The 17,339-nt window shown below is 37.3% G+C and overlaps 1 protein-coding gene across 1 annotated transcript in view; it reads right to left on the bottom strand.

The window, feature by feature from the left end:
• Positions 1-16,816, bottom strand: part of LOC121470300 (PWWP domain-containing DNA repair factor 3A-like) — a 64,293-nt gene extending 47,477 nt beyond the window's left edge. The window contains 1 exon segment of the mRNA XM_041717673.1: positions 16,774-16,816. Within this exon segment, the coding sequence (XP_041573607.1) occupies positions 16,774-16,816 (43 nt within the window).
• Positions 16,817-17,339: the final 523 nt, after the last annotated feature.

A 17,339-nucleotide genomic window follows, 5' to 3' on the forward strand; every position in this document is an offset into this window, starting at 1 on the left:
TTCACTAGGCCATTGATTGCTGTTCTTAAGGCCTAATCAGGCCTTCAGTTTTTCTGGATGCAGAATATAAATCAATCCTATTGGAGTAATGAGTCTTGGAGATAAAAATGTCTTACAGATGAATAGTTCAGTTCAGGATATTTCTGAGATCAAAATAAACACATCCTAGATTTGATCAAAGTGAGACCTTGCCTTTCCATTCCAATAATTATATGTATAGCCTCCATTGCATAATAGTTACTGTGGCACATTCAAATGAAACCTCTTTGGTTCTTGCAGGCCTGAAGTACAGAAGAACTCAGAAAAAAGAACACAAAATGTCTTTTTCTCAAGGTGGTTGTCCCTGGAGTTCCAAAAGTTCCGTTCAGGAGTTAGTCTTAGGAGCATGGCTACAGTGTTAGGTACCAAGGGGGATAGTGCATTATTCTGGACTATATTCTACAGTCTATGCAAACATCTTTTGTTGTTGTCCCAGTGGAAATACTGTCCTATTTATCCTGCTTATGTGCTTAAAGCATTATCCTAAACCAAGTTGGTACTCTTTGTAATCCAATTGGCCCTGATCTTCTGTAGCCTTGAAAGGAAGGAGTGTATATTGACACTTTAGATTACTCTGTGTACATGTATTAAAAGTCAAAGGGAGGGATCTTTCACTTTTTGTTGAGCGATGAGATCAGCATCTCATCCCTGGTTCCAAAGTCATGGTTCAAAAGAAGAAACTCTCTCTGCTTCTCCTACCCTGGTTTTCCTTCTGTTACAGTTTTATGAGAAGGATAACTCAAAATTTTGAGCAGTAATGAATTTTCAAGGCTGTGAATTCAAATGTGTTCAATAAAAAAAAGTAACTGAAAAGACTGAGCACTACTTCAAGAAACTTGTGCCTCAGGTTGGATGAGGTGAAATTGCTGATGGATGGGACAAACTATTAATTCTAGGTAAATAATAGGGACACAATGGTTATGTCAGGCACACAAGTGTTGTTCAGCTATAAAGCTGGAAATCTACTGACCTACATCTTGTTAGAGTCTGAAAAGGAATTTGGATTATAGGAAAGATTGCTAAAATAGAAAAAAATGTGTATTTTATAGAATGACAAGTAAAACAAGGAAAGAAAAAATCCAGGCTGGTTTCACAGCAAGCCATGGAAGCGTCAGACTCCTAGATGAGAAATGCAGATGAATCTGAAGCATATTAAACAAAGGAAGGAAGAAGTTTCACCTTGATAGGAGCATTAGGGAAACTACCATAAATGGTACTGTGTGTAACAAGGTGCAGATAGAGAGATGATGGAGCCAAAGAAGACTTTTTAAGTGAGGAGTCAGGATATTCAGAAATGAAAGGCTCTGAAACACAGGTTTGTCAGAGTAATTCTCTGTGAGTTTTAGGGCACCTTCTCCATTCTTCAGGGCTTTCCAGGAATGGTTGTACCACTGTGAGGGCTACATTCTCATCACAAGCCACAATGAAAGGGCAGAGGATCAAACTGAGAAGGTGACAAGCCACTACCCTTACTCTGGAAGGGAATTAATTCCCAAAGAGACAGTTTAGTGTACACTAAGGTGCAGTCAGATTTTTTATCCCACTTAAACAGTGTTTCCTTCTTCAATGGTGACATACTTCTACCATTCAAAGAAGAAAGAGGTACCTAACTGTGAAAAACAAATCACAGCTGCTGCCAGAGGCTTCTCCCTCAGCTGCCTTCATGTCAAGTACATCCAGCACTCCAGTGCATGACTCGGCAGGAGCCTTTGATGTGCATCGAGCTGCACTGGAGCAGGAAGGCCTTGTGCTGGAGAGGGGACCCAAGGCTGTGCTTCACATCCACACTTTGGGCCAGCCACTGAGAAGTGACGGCATCAGAGCATACAGTGTACACCTACATTTTCTATTTACACTATTTAAACAGATATTTTACTTTTAATGTCAGATTAACATTTAAATGTCCCTTTTGGAACTGCTATTAAAGTGTGAAAAAGAAACCCTAAACAGAAGAAACATTCAGTAAACTGGAATGTTTAAAATAACGAAAACTTGAAGACATCCTACTTTGTCCATGTTCTCACTAACATTTTTTGCAACAAAATGCATCATTTTCAATGCTTCACTTGAAGATCATCTCCTTTGGCTTAATGTGCTTCCTCACAAGTAGAGAAAATTTGGATTTTCTTTGCCTTCTCTGGGTTTTTCTCTCTCACCCCTATTGCCGTCTCAGCACAGGTTTAGGCACAGGAGAGGGCATTTTCAAGACTGTCTTGTCTGATGCAGGTATTTTTTCTTCATGCCTTCTTTTCCCCCACCCTTTGTCACAGAGAACCACAACTTTTCAAGCAAGTAATACAAAAATTACAGCCAAGAATACACTTCTACAACCTGAGATTATACAGGGTCTCGGGGTGAGTGTGCACCAGCATACATATTGAACCTGCAAATTATGTGGATGAGCCATTTAGAAAACCAGGCTAAGTATCCAGCATATCCTTTTATTTTATTTATAACTTAGAAGCCTTCAGCTCAGCTGGGTGAATTATGTAAATGGTACAGCAAGCTGATTTTACTTCTGCTGGTTAATTTTCCTCAATGTTTCAGGTCAGTAAACAATTTGAGATATGCTTTTTTAAAAAATTTTACAGCATTAATATTTTTAATTCAGTTATTGTTTCCTGAGGTCTGACAGATACTTCATAGGGTCTTAACATAATGCATCTGCACTGTTCTTTTTCTCAGCTAAATTTCTGTATTACAGAAAGATGCTAAAAAAGAATTTCTTAATTCTGCTTGTCCAATCATAAAATCAGTGCACCCTAGCTGTTAATTAAAATATTCAGTACTTATCGAGGGTTTACTTTCATTATTTAAAAATATTTTGTTAGGCTAAACATACATTTAAAGAAGAAAAGGAAAAAAAAAAGTAGCCAAGTTAAGCACCTATAGTTTTGTGTGTTACTCCTAGAATATTTTTGAGACAACTGTCTTTGGGATGAAATTTTTCTTGCAACCTGGCTCCATCACCGTAGGATATGCCCAGCAGGTGAGGCAGGTTTTCCCACTGCCTCCTATCCAGGACACCAGAGATGCTGCTTCTGCCTGTGGCATACCAGGTAGGGAGGTGTGTAACATGAAATAATGTAGCAGGATACAGCAACAACAGCAATTGTTCCAGGGAGGGCCCCTTCCTTCTAGATCACGTTCTGTGTGTGTGGTGAGTGACTGTGTACTAAGAAGCTGCATTTACTCAAAGGTGAGAGGAAGTACAGTAGAGACTGAGGAACAACTTAATTTTTTCCCCTTGTTTTGAAAGATGCTACATTTCCTTAACTTGGCTTTGCAATTAGGAAAGTGGAAATTGAGGATTGCTGTCTCTGTCAGCTGGAATAATTCAAAATTTTGATGAAAGCCCATTTAATGCATGTTCCTGAGTTCAGGGTTGCCTGGTCAGAAAAGCATTTCTCCTCAGAGAATCCCTACTGCTGTTCAGCAGTGTCACTGCTAAATGGCAGCAGGCTGTGCACTGGCCTGTGAACACCGAGCAGGGCAGCCTGTTTGTACTGTGAATGCCTCCACACTCCACAGCAGGGTAAGAAAGTCCCAGTTAACATGGAATGAACACATTTATTTTCATGGTGGAATGAGCACATTTATTTTAATGGTGTAACGAAGCTCTGCTCATGTCCTTAAGGTGTGTCTGCTTTACATTATGTCTGCACCAAAAAGCCTTTTTCAAAAAGTGAGGGCAGAGGCTTCCTTTACAGGGAGGTATATATAAGGACATTTCCATCCGAACATGAACCTATGGCCGAGTTAAATATCAAATAGATACATTTTGAGCTTGCTGAGCACTCCAGGAAGAAGATAATGATGGTGTTCTTGAGGTTACAGGATTGAATTGTGGGCACACATGCATTGAGACAGACATTCCCATTGCTGCACCACGGGCAGCTTTATGACAGTGTGTAGGACAACCTGAGAGTGAGAAAATTGAGTATTTAGGATATTTGCCTTTTCCTTAACTCTTCACCTCAGGCTGCACGACAAACACTCACACCTTTGTGCGCAAACTGCTGGGTATTCCTCAGGCATACCCTGGATGTCTGTGTGGATGCTTACCTATAGAAAAACTATATGTCTTGGGGTTTTCTATCTTATTGTGGCTTATCTGGGTAAATCTAATACAAAATCTGCCTTAGAGCTGGATGCTCAGCAACAGAGGGAGTGTGGTATCAATGTGACCCAGTAGACAGCAATTGGAAGCAGCCAGGGGACACACCTGCAAGCTGAAGGCCCCAATGAATCTTTGTCCCCTCACAAATTGCTTCTTGTGTCATGGTAAAAAAAAAAAAATATTATGAGAATTATGTAAGAACAATAGATGCTGAGTGGCAGCTAACACCAAATGAAGTGTGCTTTTAAGAAGTGGCACTCAAAAAAGCTCTGTCCAGAAAGGAAATGACCCAGTGCTCTGAATGGTCTCAAATACTCTGTTCAAATGGTAATTTCCTGGTGCTAGTGTATAAATGTATTCATTTTTGCCAAAAAGGTGTCTGGGACAAAAGCAGATCTGGGACCTGGCCTATGCCAGCCTTCTTGCCAACTACTCTTTGTAATTTCCCAACTTCAAAAGCTGTGTTTGGTAGAAGATTCCTAAAGCTCAGCTGAAAACTGTCCTGAGAGTGCTGATACTGAATCCAGACTGACAGAGCAGCAAGGATACATTAATGATTAAAATCACACATCTTAATTTGAACATGAGGGAGTAAATCCTTGAACTTTATTGGAAATCTTTTCCTCCTTCCTAGCCAAACCATTTTGGGATAGTGTATTACCTAAAACCCCACTGAGTTTGCATTGCTGCTAAACCCCCTTGGATACTTCTGAGGCTGCAGCAGGGCGGTGGAGAGCTGGTGTGTTACCTGTTCTAATGAATGTGAATATTTATGAAATGGTGGAAGAAATAAAAGTGTAGGGTTCCCAGATTTGTAGTGAAGGATCTATTTCTGCCAATTATACAATCTCTTACAGAATGTGAAAGCTTTACTTTTAAGAATTTGTCTGAGACATAAAACTAGAAGTTCTGTGGTAAAAGTAGTAAGTTTCTACCCATATTGTGTTGGTTTTCCTATGTTTTTCCCTTAATAAATATTCTGTTAAATCAGATTAATGCTGATTTATTTTATTTTATTGAACCTTTCACTTGACATTTCATTAAACAGAATATTTTAAGAACTCTAGGGCATTTTTGAAATTCTCTAGTTTCAAAATAAGTGAACTTTTAAGAATCACTGATCAGAATTGAGACTTTCAGATTGTGATTTAGAAGACTTTTAACCAGCACTTTCTTACCAAGGATCAATCTTCTAGGGGTTTTCAAGGAACAATGTCTGTCTAAATGCCAAAGAGAATTAAACCCACTAGGCTTCAGGAACCTTCTTTGTTAATTGTTACCTACCCATCAGTGAACTGCTGTAGAAATGGAGGCCATGATTGTGTTAATCTGCTATCAAATGGTGTCATTTATTTTTGTCATCGTTGTCTGTGTAAAAAGCTATGTCATAAAACCAAATATTCAGTTTGGACAGCATTTTTACAGCTTTGTTTAATCTGTTTATAACGGCTTATTGATGCATCTTTAAAAGAATTGCAGCAAAAAGAATACCAAAGGAAATGCTAAACTAGAATCTTTTAATAACTAAATTTTTAAAACTATTTAATTAAACATGGCAACATTCCTTTCTTAGCTGAATTAATGTTCATTCATGCAGAAAATTTTGAATGTAACATTATTTAAGCAATTTAAAAGTGAATTAGAGATTCATCCATTGTATCAGGTATCTGACTTCAGGCTAACATTTTAATCTCAATCATTGTTACAGTGTTTGCCATTCAAAAACTCTGAGAGATAGCGATGAAGGTTAATTCATGCAGAACAGAAACTCAGGTCCTTGTGGATAAGTATGGTTGGCTATCAGAGAACTGCAAAATATGCTAATAAATTATTGTTTACCTTAGCACGTTAGGCAAGTTACACTTCTTTGGGTAATTGTTTATAGGTTTTGCATTTCAGATTTATTTTTTATGTTGTTTCCATAGCTGCTCCACTGACCGTAGAAGGACTGCAGTTTTTTTCTCTGTTGCAAACAAAACTGCAGATTTTATTAGAACCTTTTGTAAATATTTTTCCAACAGTAGATTGACAAACTTTTCCAGGGGATTTGGTTTAAAGAACAAATAGCTGTCACTCTTTAGCATTTTTCAATTTGCTAAATTATTGTCATTTTCTGATCTTTTCATCAGCAGACCTGATTTATCTCCAGGTTAAACGTGTAATTTCTTCATCTAAGCTACTTTTGAATTTTAACTAGGAACAGTGAATTCATAATTGATTTATTAGATAATGTTCAGACATACTGAACTACACCAAGACCTACTCTTAATGGGGATCTGACTTGGTCGAAAACACCTTGCTGCTTGGAACAGGCAAACAAAAATTTTCCATGACATGATCAGAGTCTTCACAATACGTCAAATATGTGAGGAGTCCGTGATTAGGATATATGTATAAAATAGAATGATAGATATGCTGTATGTAACCCTGCACATGGAGGAAGTCCCTACATCCATGGTGTGTCTTTCAACAGGTTGGAAGCAGAGGGAAAGATGCTTCTGCCACAGAGAGTGCTTTCCTTAATTCCTACTACTGAGGCCAGGTGCTGTTTGTAACACAGAGGTTAACTGTACATCAAAAATATTAATTCTGTAGCTGTGGACACTTTAAAGTCAGGCAATGTAGTTTTGTTGTGGTTTTTTTTTTTTTTTTGTATCTTGGCAATATTTCATAGCAGGTGTTCACTTCTCCCAGGCTTGCACTTATTTTAATACCTGTTCTAAATAAAACAGTGCTTTTTTATGCAGCAAGGAAATAGTGTTGGTATAAACCATACACTTAAATATCACCACATATTTGTGATACTGTTTTCCTTTCCCTTGCCTAATTTGGAAGTGAAATATTCCTTCCCTTATGGAAACATTGGAAAGCCTGTTTCTCTACCATTTTTTTCTGTAATTCTCAACAAAAACTGTCTGTCCTAAGAACTAAACGTAATGACTGGAGTTCTGCTTACTCTAATTGGATGACCATGTTAGGAAGCCAATTAGTCATCCCCTTTAGTCTAACTACAGGCCAATTTCATTGTATAATTGCATGATAATGCATAGCTAGGTATTTTCACCATGTTTTGTCAGATTCTGAACTTCCATATCCTGTGTATAAAATGTCCAGGTGTATCGATCAGGACCTTTCTGTTTCCTCATGAGGGAGAAAGAGCAAGGATTGTGTATTAATCCAAAATATTAGTGGACAGATAGATAGATGGATAGATAGATGGATAGATAGATGATAGATAGATAGATAGATAGATAGATAGATAGATAGATAGATAGCAATGAAATCAGGAGATGCTGATATTGCTTAGCAGGAAAACCAGTCTACAGCACTGTGAACTTCTTCAATTGATCTAATGAAGTCAGGCTGTATAAAGATGTGCAGTAACAGTAAAAACAAACCCACAAACCCCAAAATTTAATTGTGAAAGTGTTATAAATATGCAAAAAAAAAACTTTCTTAATCTTTTTATTAATGAAAGGATTATTAGAAACTAGTTGAATGTCAGTGGGTGTGGAATTACACAGATCAGAAACTACAGGGATGATTGATTGGTATCCATAATTACATGGTCTGACTAAACACTTTCAGATTCCTGGTGTTACTGTGTCTTGCATCCAAGTAATTTTATTCTAATTTCCGTGAACAAAAAAGGGAACAAAACCAAATAATAAAGAAACAAAACCTCAAAGGCTCAAGGTTTAATTTTTTTTTTTGTTGTTTGGCTACAGATATAGAAGACCTTTAATTACTGATTGCTCATAGTACACAGAACTAGCAAGAAGAAAGGTCATTGAAGTTTTCCTACTCTCTCTTGAGTGCTTCTCTATAACAGTCCTAACTTAGAGCAGGGAATGTGAGTGGTTGTTCTTAATGTTCACTGTTCTGATCTTACTCAAAATGAGTTCTGTCTGCTTTTTACATGGCTGGAAGTAGACCTACAAATGAAGATGCTGTGTCCTCTATTTTCAACATTGGAGAAGGCAGACAATCTGGTCCAGGACGCAAGAGGATGAGTGATGGTAAAATCTTTTCCTACTCCCACACTGTGTTGGATAGGAATATAGGAAGGGAATATACAACCCCTAAAAACAGAATAAACTCTGTCACTCATTGAGATAGGCAGTATCAACTCATGTTCAGAACACAGGAAAGCTTCTGGGCCAAAGAGGCAGAAACCAGCAGTAGGACTGGTAACACACCTGGCAGCTACTGGCAACTCCAGTTAATGATGCAGTATAAATAGAAATATTTTAGAGGCACCTGATCATATGGTTAGACAATGGCAGCAAAAAAACTGATGTGTGTTTGGAGCAGTTACTTAAAACATATAATTCTATATCTAATATAGAAAATGAATATATTTTTTTCCTTTGTTAACCTAGAGATTCCAGTACATTAATAACTTGAATGGGAGTTGGGAATCAGCACATAGATATATAATGTGAATACACTATGCAAATAGCCAAGTCTGGCCATTGAATTCAAATGTAATTGGAACAAATTTGTCCAAATTGACTCAGAAAGTACTAAATTAGGAAAAAAACCTTGGAAGTAAAGAAGATTTAAAATTAACAGGGAAGGGAAGGGAGAGGAAAGAAAGAACGAAAGAAAGAAAGAAAGAAAAGAAAGAGAGAAAGAAAGAAAGAAAGATACTAGATTTATTGAACATGTGGAGAAGAGATAGTGTCAGCCAACATTGCCCTATCAATTTCATACCATAAATTACATTTTCTTAGATGAGCTGGTGGGGAATGCAAATGGTTTCATGTCTTGTAGTGTTTTAAAGCAAATTGTATATTAGGTACTCAGCACTGGCATTGAATTGCATTCTTTTTGAAGCTCTCCACGTCTACTCTGCTGAACAATATTTATTGCTATCATAGGCCTTTAGAAGTTAAGATGTATTTCAAAACAAAATTATTACTTGCTCTTGGATTTTGGATGGAGGTTTTTATTTGTTTAAAAAAATAGATGAGTATCTGCTATCAGACTTTCCAGGGTTATTGAGAAAGGTGTACTTTCCTATCAATTTGAATCTTAAGCATCTACCATGAATTTAAACTGGTTCTTAAAGAAGATTAAATTCATTTTTATTGCAAATATGGTTCTTTTCCAGCACCTTTGGGAGAAGAAAGGCAGATGAAAAAGAGAACATGATGTGAGCACTGAAAAGATGAGAGGCACACAAAAAATGTGAACTGCTGAATTTACTGTCTAGCTATAATGAGGTATTGCTTAACAATTAAGTTAAATTATGCAGCTGTTTCCTAGTATATTGTGTTAATGCATCTGAGAAATTACAATTTTCTGATTGAAGAACGTTATGTGGAGGAAACTGTAGCATTCCCCATTCCTGCAACAATTCATTTAATGATTAAAAAAGGAAGCCAGTATCGTTGCAGCTGTCAGGAATAGGCAATAAAGGATGACAATCCAAGGGGGCCTGTTAGTCACTGACACAATAAAATAATCCCAAACAAAAGCTGCAGAAGGAAATAAGCTTGGAAGGGTAGCAGTGACTCGCAGGCACAGCTCCTGGGTTTCTGTGGTGAAGTGGCTGCAGAGCCCAGACTGGCAGAATCAGCTTTGAATGTTTCAAAGACAAGTGATGCCACACATGATACTTCAAAGACAAGTGCTCAAAAGTTTCAGGGAACTCAATACTTTACAGCAAAAATTGCACATACATCAGGGGTGTGCTTTAAAAAAAAAAAAGAAAATAAAAACCACCTCCCCCAACCCAAACTTTACTAATCAGTAAATCTTAATTATCTTTACATGTTAAAAATAAATTTACTTGAATGACCATTAAGTGAATTGAAGATTTTGAAGATTTGTAAAACTAAATAATATTGAAAACATAAACCCAAGGAAGTACACTGGTGTTCCAAATTTTGCATGTGAAATGGGCTCATGGGAAAAATAGCTACATAAAGCAGAGAAGAAATTAGGTATGTTAATTGGAGCAGGTGGCTTAGATTTCATTACTTCATTTTTGACCAGCTTGAATTCTTGAGACTAGTTAAAATTCTAGACTAACAAATTCATAGATAAATCTGTATTACTCATTGTTTTAACTTATTTATGCAAAAAATATCACAAACCCAAAAATTCTAGATGAAAACACATAATAGCTTTTGAGTAAAAATGAAAGCTTTTCAGTTAACATCCATACTTCAGATCATCCTTTTATTCCGATCATCTGTTTTGCATGATTCTTTTGTTTTAGTCAGCATTTCTTTTTTAAAAAGATTGAATTGGGGGAAAATATAATTTTATTTCACATTTTATGAGTCTGAATAACATAAAATGAGGTTGTGCCATGCTTCATGACCATGAATATTTAAACATTTTCTATAAATACAGTTACCTATTTTTGTTTTAATCTTGTAAAAAAGCACTGCCTGGAAATGATAATGAAGAAGCCTAAGAAAATACCATTTGGAATAAATATTGCTTTTGTTTTTACCAGTTGTTCCACAAAGGCAAAGCAGATTTGGCCTTTTAATTTTCTTGAATGACCTAATTCTCTAAGCTTCTACTGTACTCACTTTTTGAGTTACATTATTATACATGAGAAGAAAAAAGTTTATGATCAAGTAAATTTCAAAAGGTTGTTTTTCCATCTTTTCCACTATTTATCTAATTTGTGTTTATAAGGGTGAGACTGATGGCACCTTGCTGAGGCAATGCCTGAACAAGGTACCTTTTATCTGATGGGAACCTTTATCCAACTGAGAAAAAATCCTCTGAAATATTCAATGTCCTTCCCTTTTGGAGCCGCTGTGAACAAATGATCCCTCTCCAGAGGTTTCCTGTTGTCCCTTTCTCCCTGCAATTTAAGGAACAACAACATGGTATGTAGTGGATTGTAGATTTCCCTTGAGCACCCAAACTATGACACAATGTAAAGCATTCCTTTTGGATATCTCTGCTTTCCTGGTACATTTTTGAGTTGTCAATACTTTTATGCCCTTTTTCATGAGCCCACCAGCCAGCTTTGTTCTTTTGTTCATGCCCACTTGTGCCCGCTGCAGAAATGGAAGAGGCTTTGCAAGAACATGCACTTGGCAAAGAAGGAAGAGCTGAGGGGGAATATATTAAAATAGTATTGTTGCTCTTAGGCATTGTATGTGGAATTGGAAAAAAAATCCGAATGGAAGAATATCAGCTATTACTACAGGAGCAAACCAGGGAAACTTTAAATTAGTCTGCAATTCTGAAGTACATTTTCTTGTCAAATTTTTTTCTTTCTCTCTTCTACTAAACAGGAAATCTGGACCTAGTTTGGTGGGGATATCCTAAGTATGGAAATGCCAAACTGGGAAAGGAAATAACCACTGCCCTTGCTGCCACCTTATGCTTCCAGTGACAGTATTTAGTTTGTGTTGCATGTTTGTTTCAGAGCAGTGTTCAGACCCTTGGCTGTAAACTCTCACACCTTTTGCTGCTTGTCTTCTATAAAAAAGTCTTTTCTCTGTGAGGGTGTCACCTCTGTGAAGCCAGGTCCTTCCAAACGATGGAGTTGAACAAAATGAATTATTACATGAGATGCACTTGACTGTAGGAAGTGATGAGAACAAGTGTCACCACTGCATTGAACCATGTAAGAACCATATAGATGTCACACATGGTGTCTCTTGTATAAATGTAACTTCATATTTAGACACCTGAACAGATAGAAATGTCTACAGCATGTTCATGACCAGGTTCTCAACGTAATGCAGGATGTATAAAAAGCATAAATGAAGGAAACTTATGTGCTAAGTTCAATTTTGAGTCTTATAAATATTGCAATATTTTACTAATTACTAATGTTGTGGCCATATAATAACCACATAGAATTTATGCTTCTCAAAATGGGAGGCTACCACAAAAGCTGTCACAGACTCTTAACTAGTGTCATAAATATTCCACTGTAATATATACAATAAGAAATCTTTCACTGCCTCTCCCCTGAAGGTATATTATTCAATTTTCAGAGTTATAGCATGGTGATAAATTAGAGCTTAATGTTGTTGTGCCACTAAGCTAGCCAAGACTTTTTATAAACAACTGTCCAAATGCTAAAAATACAGAAAGCAGTCACACTGGTGTGATATTGACTCCTTTCTTTCTTGCATTACCTTGGTTGTTTCTCTTTTTTCCAATAGACCAATAAGTTTTTATACTTATTACAATTTTTCAGCATAGATCATCTGAGTTTCTCAAGCAGAGCTTATGAAAATTACCTGTGCCTTAGGCTCAGTTTTACAGTGAGCACAATATTCTAGGGAAACTCACAATACAAACCTGCTCTTTGACACATGTGGTGTAAAAGTGATGTTGTGCCATAAACCAGGAGACATAGCCCTGGAAACAGGGTTTCATTTTAAATGAAGTAGGCAAAGCATCAACCTGAGAAATACTGACGTCAATAACCAGGATAAAAGTCAACATTAACAAGCAAACTCTAGCAGAAAGGGATGTGTGGACACTTCAGATTTTTAATATTTACCTATATGCATAAAAGTAGACCAAATTCAGCCTTTTTTTTCTTCTTTTTTTTTGAGGGACTAATTAATTTTATTAGAGAGTAAGTAAATTCAGCTGCGAATCCTAGAGAATCTAATGACTTCCAGAGATTCAGAATGAATTCAGCAATAAAAGCTAATTAGAAGGGAAATGGATGCCTAAAGTATCCCTGGTGTGCATAAAGAAAGAGTATAAAGACCATTAATTGAAATTAAAATTTAACAGTAGCCTAATGCTGCATGACATAAAATTCCATCTGTTGTGCAGAGCCACTAAACAAAGATACATGGGGAATAGTGCTGGAGTCTCAGCTCTGCAGCCAGTCAATGAATGTATTTTAATGTCAGATCACTTCACACAGTGAGAAGTCTGATGTTCAGAGAAGTCAGTTTAGGGCGTGATAATTTCTGTAGCTACTGAATTAGGGAGAAAAAAGTAAAAGTGATGCTGCATTAGTGAGACATTCTATTTTTTAATGAAGTAGGTGGGGGTTCTTCCTGCTTTTTTTAATCCTTACAAGTGCAGAACATGTATCCATGCATTTTAGTACATATAGGCTGTAAAATCTTTATCCAGACAATTTCTTAGAGGTGCCTTTGTGGTGCAGGCACACAAGCAGGAACAAAGTCAGTGTCCTTTCACACAGCATCTCATCTGAAATGGTATGGAAGTTTCTGCAGAGCACGTGTAGGGAAGTAAATGAGAACATGAATAGTGTCTCCTGGAATGTCCAATTTCTTGTGCTGACCACAAAATGTCTGGGAATGTTTTTTTAGTCTAAAAAAGATTAACAGTGGTTGCTGTAATGACTTTCAGTGCACACATCTCTGGCATGAATTCCCCTGAAACAGTTTTCAAAACGTGGATTGATCTATTGCTGAAAGGTGTTACATAGTACGGGCATTTCCATATTAGATGAACACAGCTATAATAATTCCAATAATTCCATGACTAGATACATGCAGCAACCAAAAAGAACCTTGTTTCTTAAAAGACATACGAATCACTTTATTTCTAGAGGATTTATAATTACTGAGAAATTTCCAAAACAATGATTTTACTTTCAGGTATATGTGTTGGACAGGAAAATCAAACTTTCTGAAAGTGAGTCTAACAAAGTGATTGTATGATTCTTAGCACAAAATGACTGTGGACTGTGATTGTTATGTGAATGTTGTGCATGCTGAATAGGCCATAATGTCAAATTAGATGCTATTTGAGATTCATATGGTACATTTTCTGAATGCCCACATGTGCATTAGTAATTCAGCACTTCCATTCTAGGACATCTCTCTCAATGCAGAGGTAACAGCTACCACAGAGCACACACAGCGAAAGAAAATAAGAGGTTGCATGGAGAGTCACCATCAAGTTGTGCGGACTGAAAGAATAAAACAGCTTTTATACAAAAAAGTTATCTGAGCAGAGATCAAAACAAAGGTTGTCTACAATAGAAAATTCTGTGAGTTAGCAGGAAGGGGAAGAACTACAACCAAAGATAAAAACAAATCAATATTCAGCAGTTTTAGGGGTATTTAGCTGAAGGTAATTAAGCACTGGATGAAGCAGCAGCAAAATAAAAGGGGATGACCTCTTTTTTGGTCTGAGACTGAGGTCCACTGCTGTTTTGGATGGTTCTTTTAATCATTTAGGACACACAAAATATAACTGTAAACAGGTTGCTAATGAGGATATTTCTAACTTGGATTTGCACATTTACCCAAAAGAAGAGCAAGGTTTTCACACAGAGTAGAAAAATACTATTAGAGATTTAACTATGCATATTTCTTGAGGGAACCAGCAGTTAATGCAACAGTAATGATAAACAATGATATTAAAATGCAAAGAAACAACAGGTGTATCCAGCTCTTGCCAGGTTGGCAGCCACTCTCTATGCCAGGCAGAACCAGGTAATTGAACTGCAGGATATTCTGAGTTACATAAGAGATCACCTGGCAGATGGGGCAGCCAAGGCAGGGGTGGGATAAAATTGCCTGCCTTGCCTCTCCCTGCTCTGTGCACTTGGCTCTTGCTGTTCCTTTCCTCTCATTGCTCTTGCCCTGTGTATTTGTGAGCTGCTAAGTACTACAATGACTTTACAGTTAATTTGTTAATAAGAAATGGCAAACCTCTTAAGTCACTCTACACACATCTTTCACTAAGCATCTCTGCAAGAACAGTTCTCTGGATGGGCAGCTATTTCCAATATTTCCTAAAGTTCTTGTCACTGCAGTCCTTAGACTTAACATTTGGTGGAATATTTAAGCTAAAAATATTCTATCTTTTGCTCTTTTGATATCAATGTTTGATTCAAAGTACCTGTCACAGTGTTTATCCTATTCCCAAAACATTAATTTGGGATGAAAGAGATAAGTGGCTGGTTATGTATTTGCAGCAGCAAAGTTAGGTATCCACACAACCTTTCCTGACTTTTCAAATTGTGTTTAGGTAGTTCAGTGCATCTATATGAAACCTGTTAGGCTGTGCTAAACCAACTGTCTTTAATTCTTCTCCCAGTAGTAATCTTCATCTGTAATTAATTGTAAGGTGCTTGTATAAATAATATTGGCCATTAGTGAGATATCTGACATCTTCTATATGCAAATGCCCCTCTCTTTCAGCCTAGGTGTAATCAAAATGTACATAGTATTTATTAACGTATGGCAAATCATTTTATAGAATTCATTTCAGTATTGCACGATACTTGTGAAAAACATTATAAAAGCCATCTGCATGCAAGATAATGAGAGGTGTGACAGGCAGGCTGCTAACTGTAAACATCTTCATATCTGCTGCATTGTTATTGCACTTGTCCTTATCATGCTATGACAAAATATGGAATTATCACCCTTTCCTAGAGTTTCAGCTTTTGAACCTCAGACATTATCAACATAAAATGGACATATAGGTAAAGCTAATAAAGTTTCTTTAACCATTTTTTATGCTTTTTAAAACATATAGATAGATTTAGGTACTTAAAGAAAGCTAAGGAAAAATGAGATACTGCTTTAAAATTTGACAGTAAGATAGTTAACATCAGTCTGTCACATCTCTCCACAAGATTAATTTGCATGATGGAAGTATTTTCTGTGTCATTATCCAGATGAAGAACTGCAAAAAGAATACCAATTTCCGTATATATATTTTTTCCCAAATATCTTGTATAAAACCACAATGTATTGAGACATTAATCATCAAACTACCTCAAAAAATTACATCAAAAAACTACATTAAAAAATTACCTAAGAATGAACATGAGTAGCAGAATATTTCACCTCAAAAAGGTTGTAAACATGACCTGCACATGATTCTTGAGATGTTGTGAAATTGGTGCCTATGGTAATATCAACGACAGTCTTGTTTATAAAATAATTTTATCTTTAAAATCTTTGTTGGATACTTTTAGATACGTGTCCAATTTAAGTGTCACATATAGAATAACATTTCCAGTTTTAACCTCATGGGTCAAACCCACAATTTTCAAATCAAGTTTTTTTACCTTTTTTGTGTACATTGTCCTGGTGAGAGACCACTATTGTCTGTGGCTGTAAAATGAAAACAATGAGATATTTCACCAAAAACCCTCAAATATCCAAGGCATCAGGGAGAGTTAGTTAGGATGATTTTCCCACAGAAGATGTAGTCTTTATGAAAAGGCAATCAGCTAGGCTGTTCCAAAGATTTATTCCAAACAAAATCTCCCTTTCTAAATTTATTTTCTCCAGCTAAATCTATGGCTAAATTTGGTACACTCCTAAAGAGATTTAGATTTTATGCCCATGTTTTAAAGCAATTGAGAGACCCATGGTTTAATATTTTTTAATGTTCTTTCCTGAAGCAATTGTGTTTGACTGTTCTTCCAGGAATCAATTTTCAGGGATACACAGTCAACTCACTTTTATTGCAACCCATTTCAGCCATTAAGCAGCATAATTTCAGCTACCATGGAAATGCTGATTAAATCTACTGGTTTTATTTTGACATTTCAGCTGCGCCTTGACAACTAATTGCTAGTTTGGTTAGGCACCAAAGGGGCATTGAATCTTTGGAGTAAAAAATGGAACGAGACCGCATCTCGGAAAATCATGGATCGCACTCACCCGAACTCGGGGCTTGGTACATCAGCATCCACGGCTTCTTCATCCCCTGAGCATGGTGGTGGCCAGTGAGCAGGCAAAGAAACACTCTGACTAGGTGGCAAGTGTTACCACCACATTTTACAAGGAGCTTCTGTCAAACGAGGGTTGGGTTAAGGGGCTGCTTGATGGTGTGGAGAGGGAGAGGGAACCTCCCGCCTTCTGTGGGCACCTTGGAAAATGGTGTGTGTGGTGCCCAGTGCGGGATTGCCCAGTGTGGATTGCCCAGTGCCACTCGCTCAGATGAGTGCAAGGTTTCGCAGTGTGAATATTACGGGTGGCACGCGAGTTCCCAGCTTGGCTGTGCTGGGTCCGGGCGCTGAGGGGACGGTGCTGGGGGAGCTGCTGGGCCTGCCTGAGGAGGGGGTCAGTGCTGGGGCTGCTCTGGCCACATCCAGCCTGTTCCAGACAGTTCCAACTGGCTCCAACCTGTTCCAGCCAATTCCACCCTGTTCCAGCCGGTTCCAGAGCACAGGCAGCCCTCAGCCATGGGTGTGATGCCCCAGGTGTGCTGTTTGAGTTCCTCCCCT

Source organism: Taeniopygia guttata, chromosome 7, assembly GCF_048771995.1.
Source record: "Taeniopygia guttata chromosome 7, bTaeGut7.mat, whole genome shotgun sequence".
In the NCBI taxonomy this organism is placed as follows: Eukaryota; Metazoa; Chordata; class Aves; order Passeriformes; family Estrildidae; genus Taeniopygia; species Taeniopygia guttata.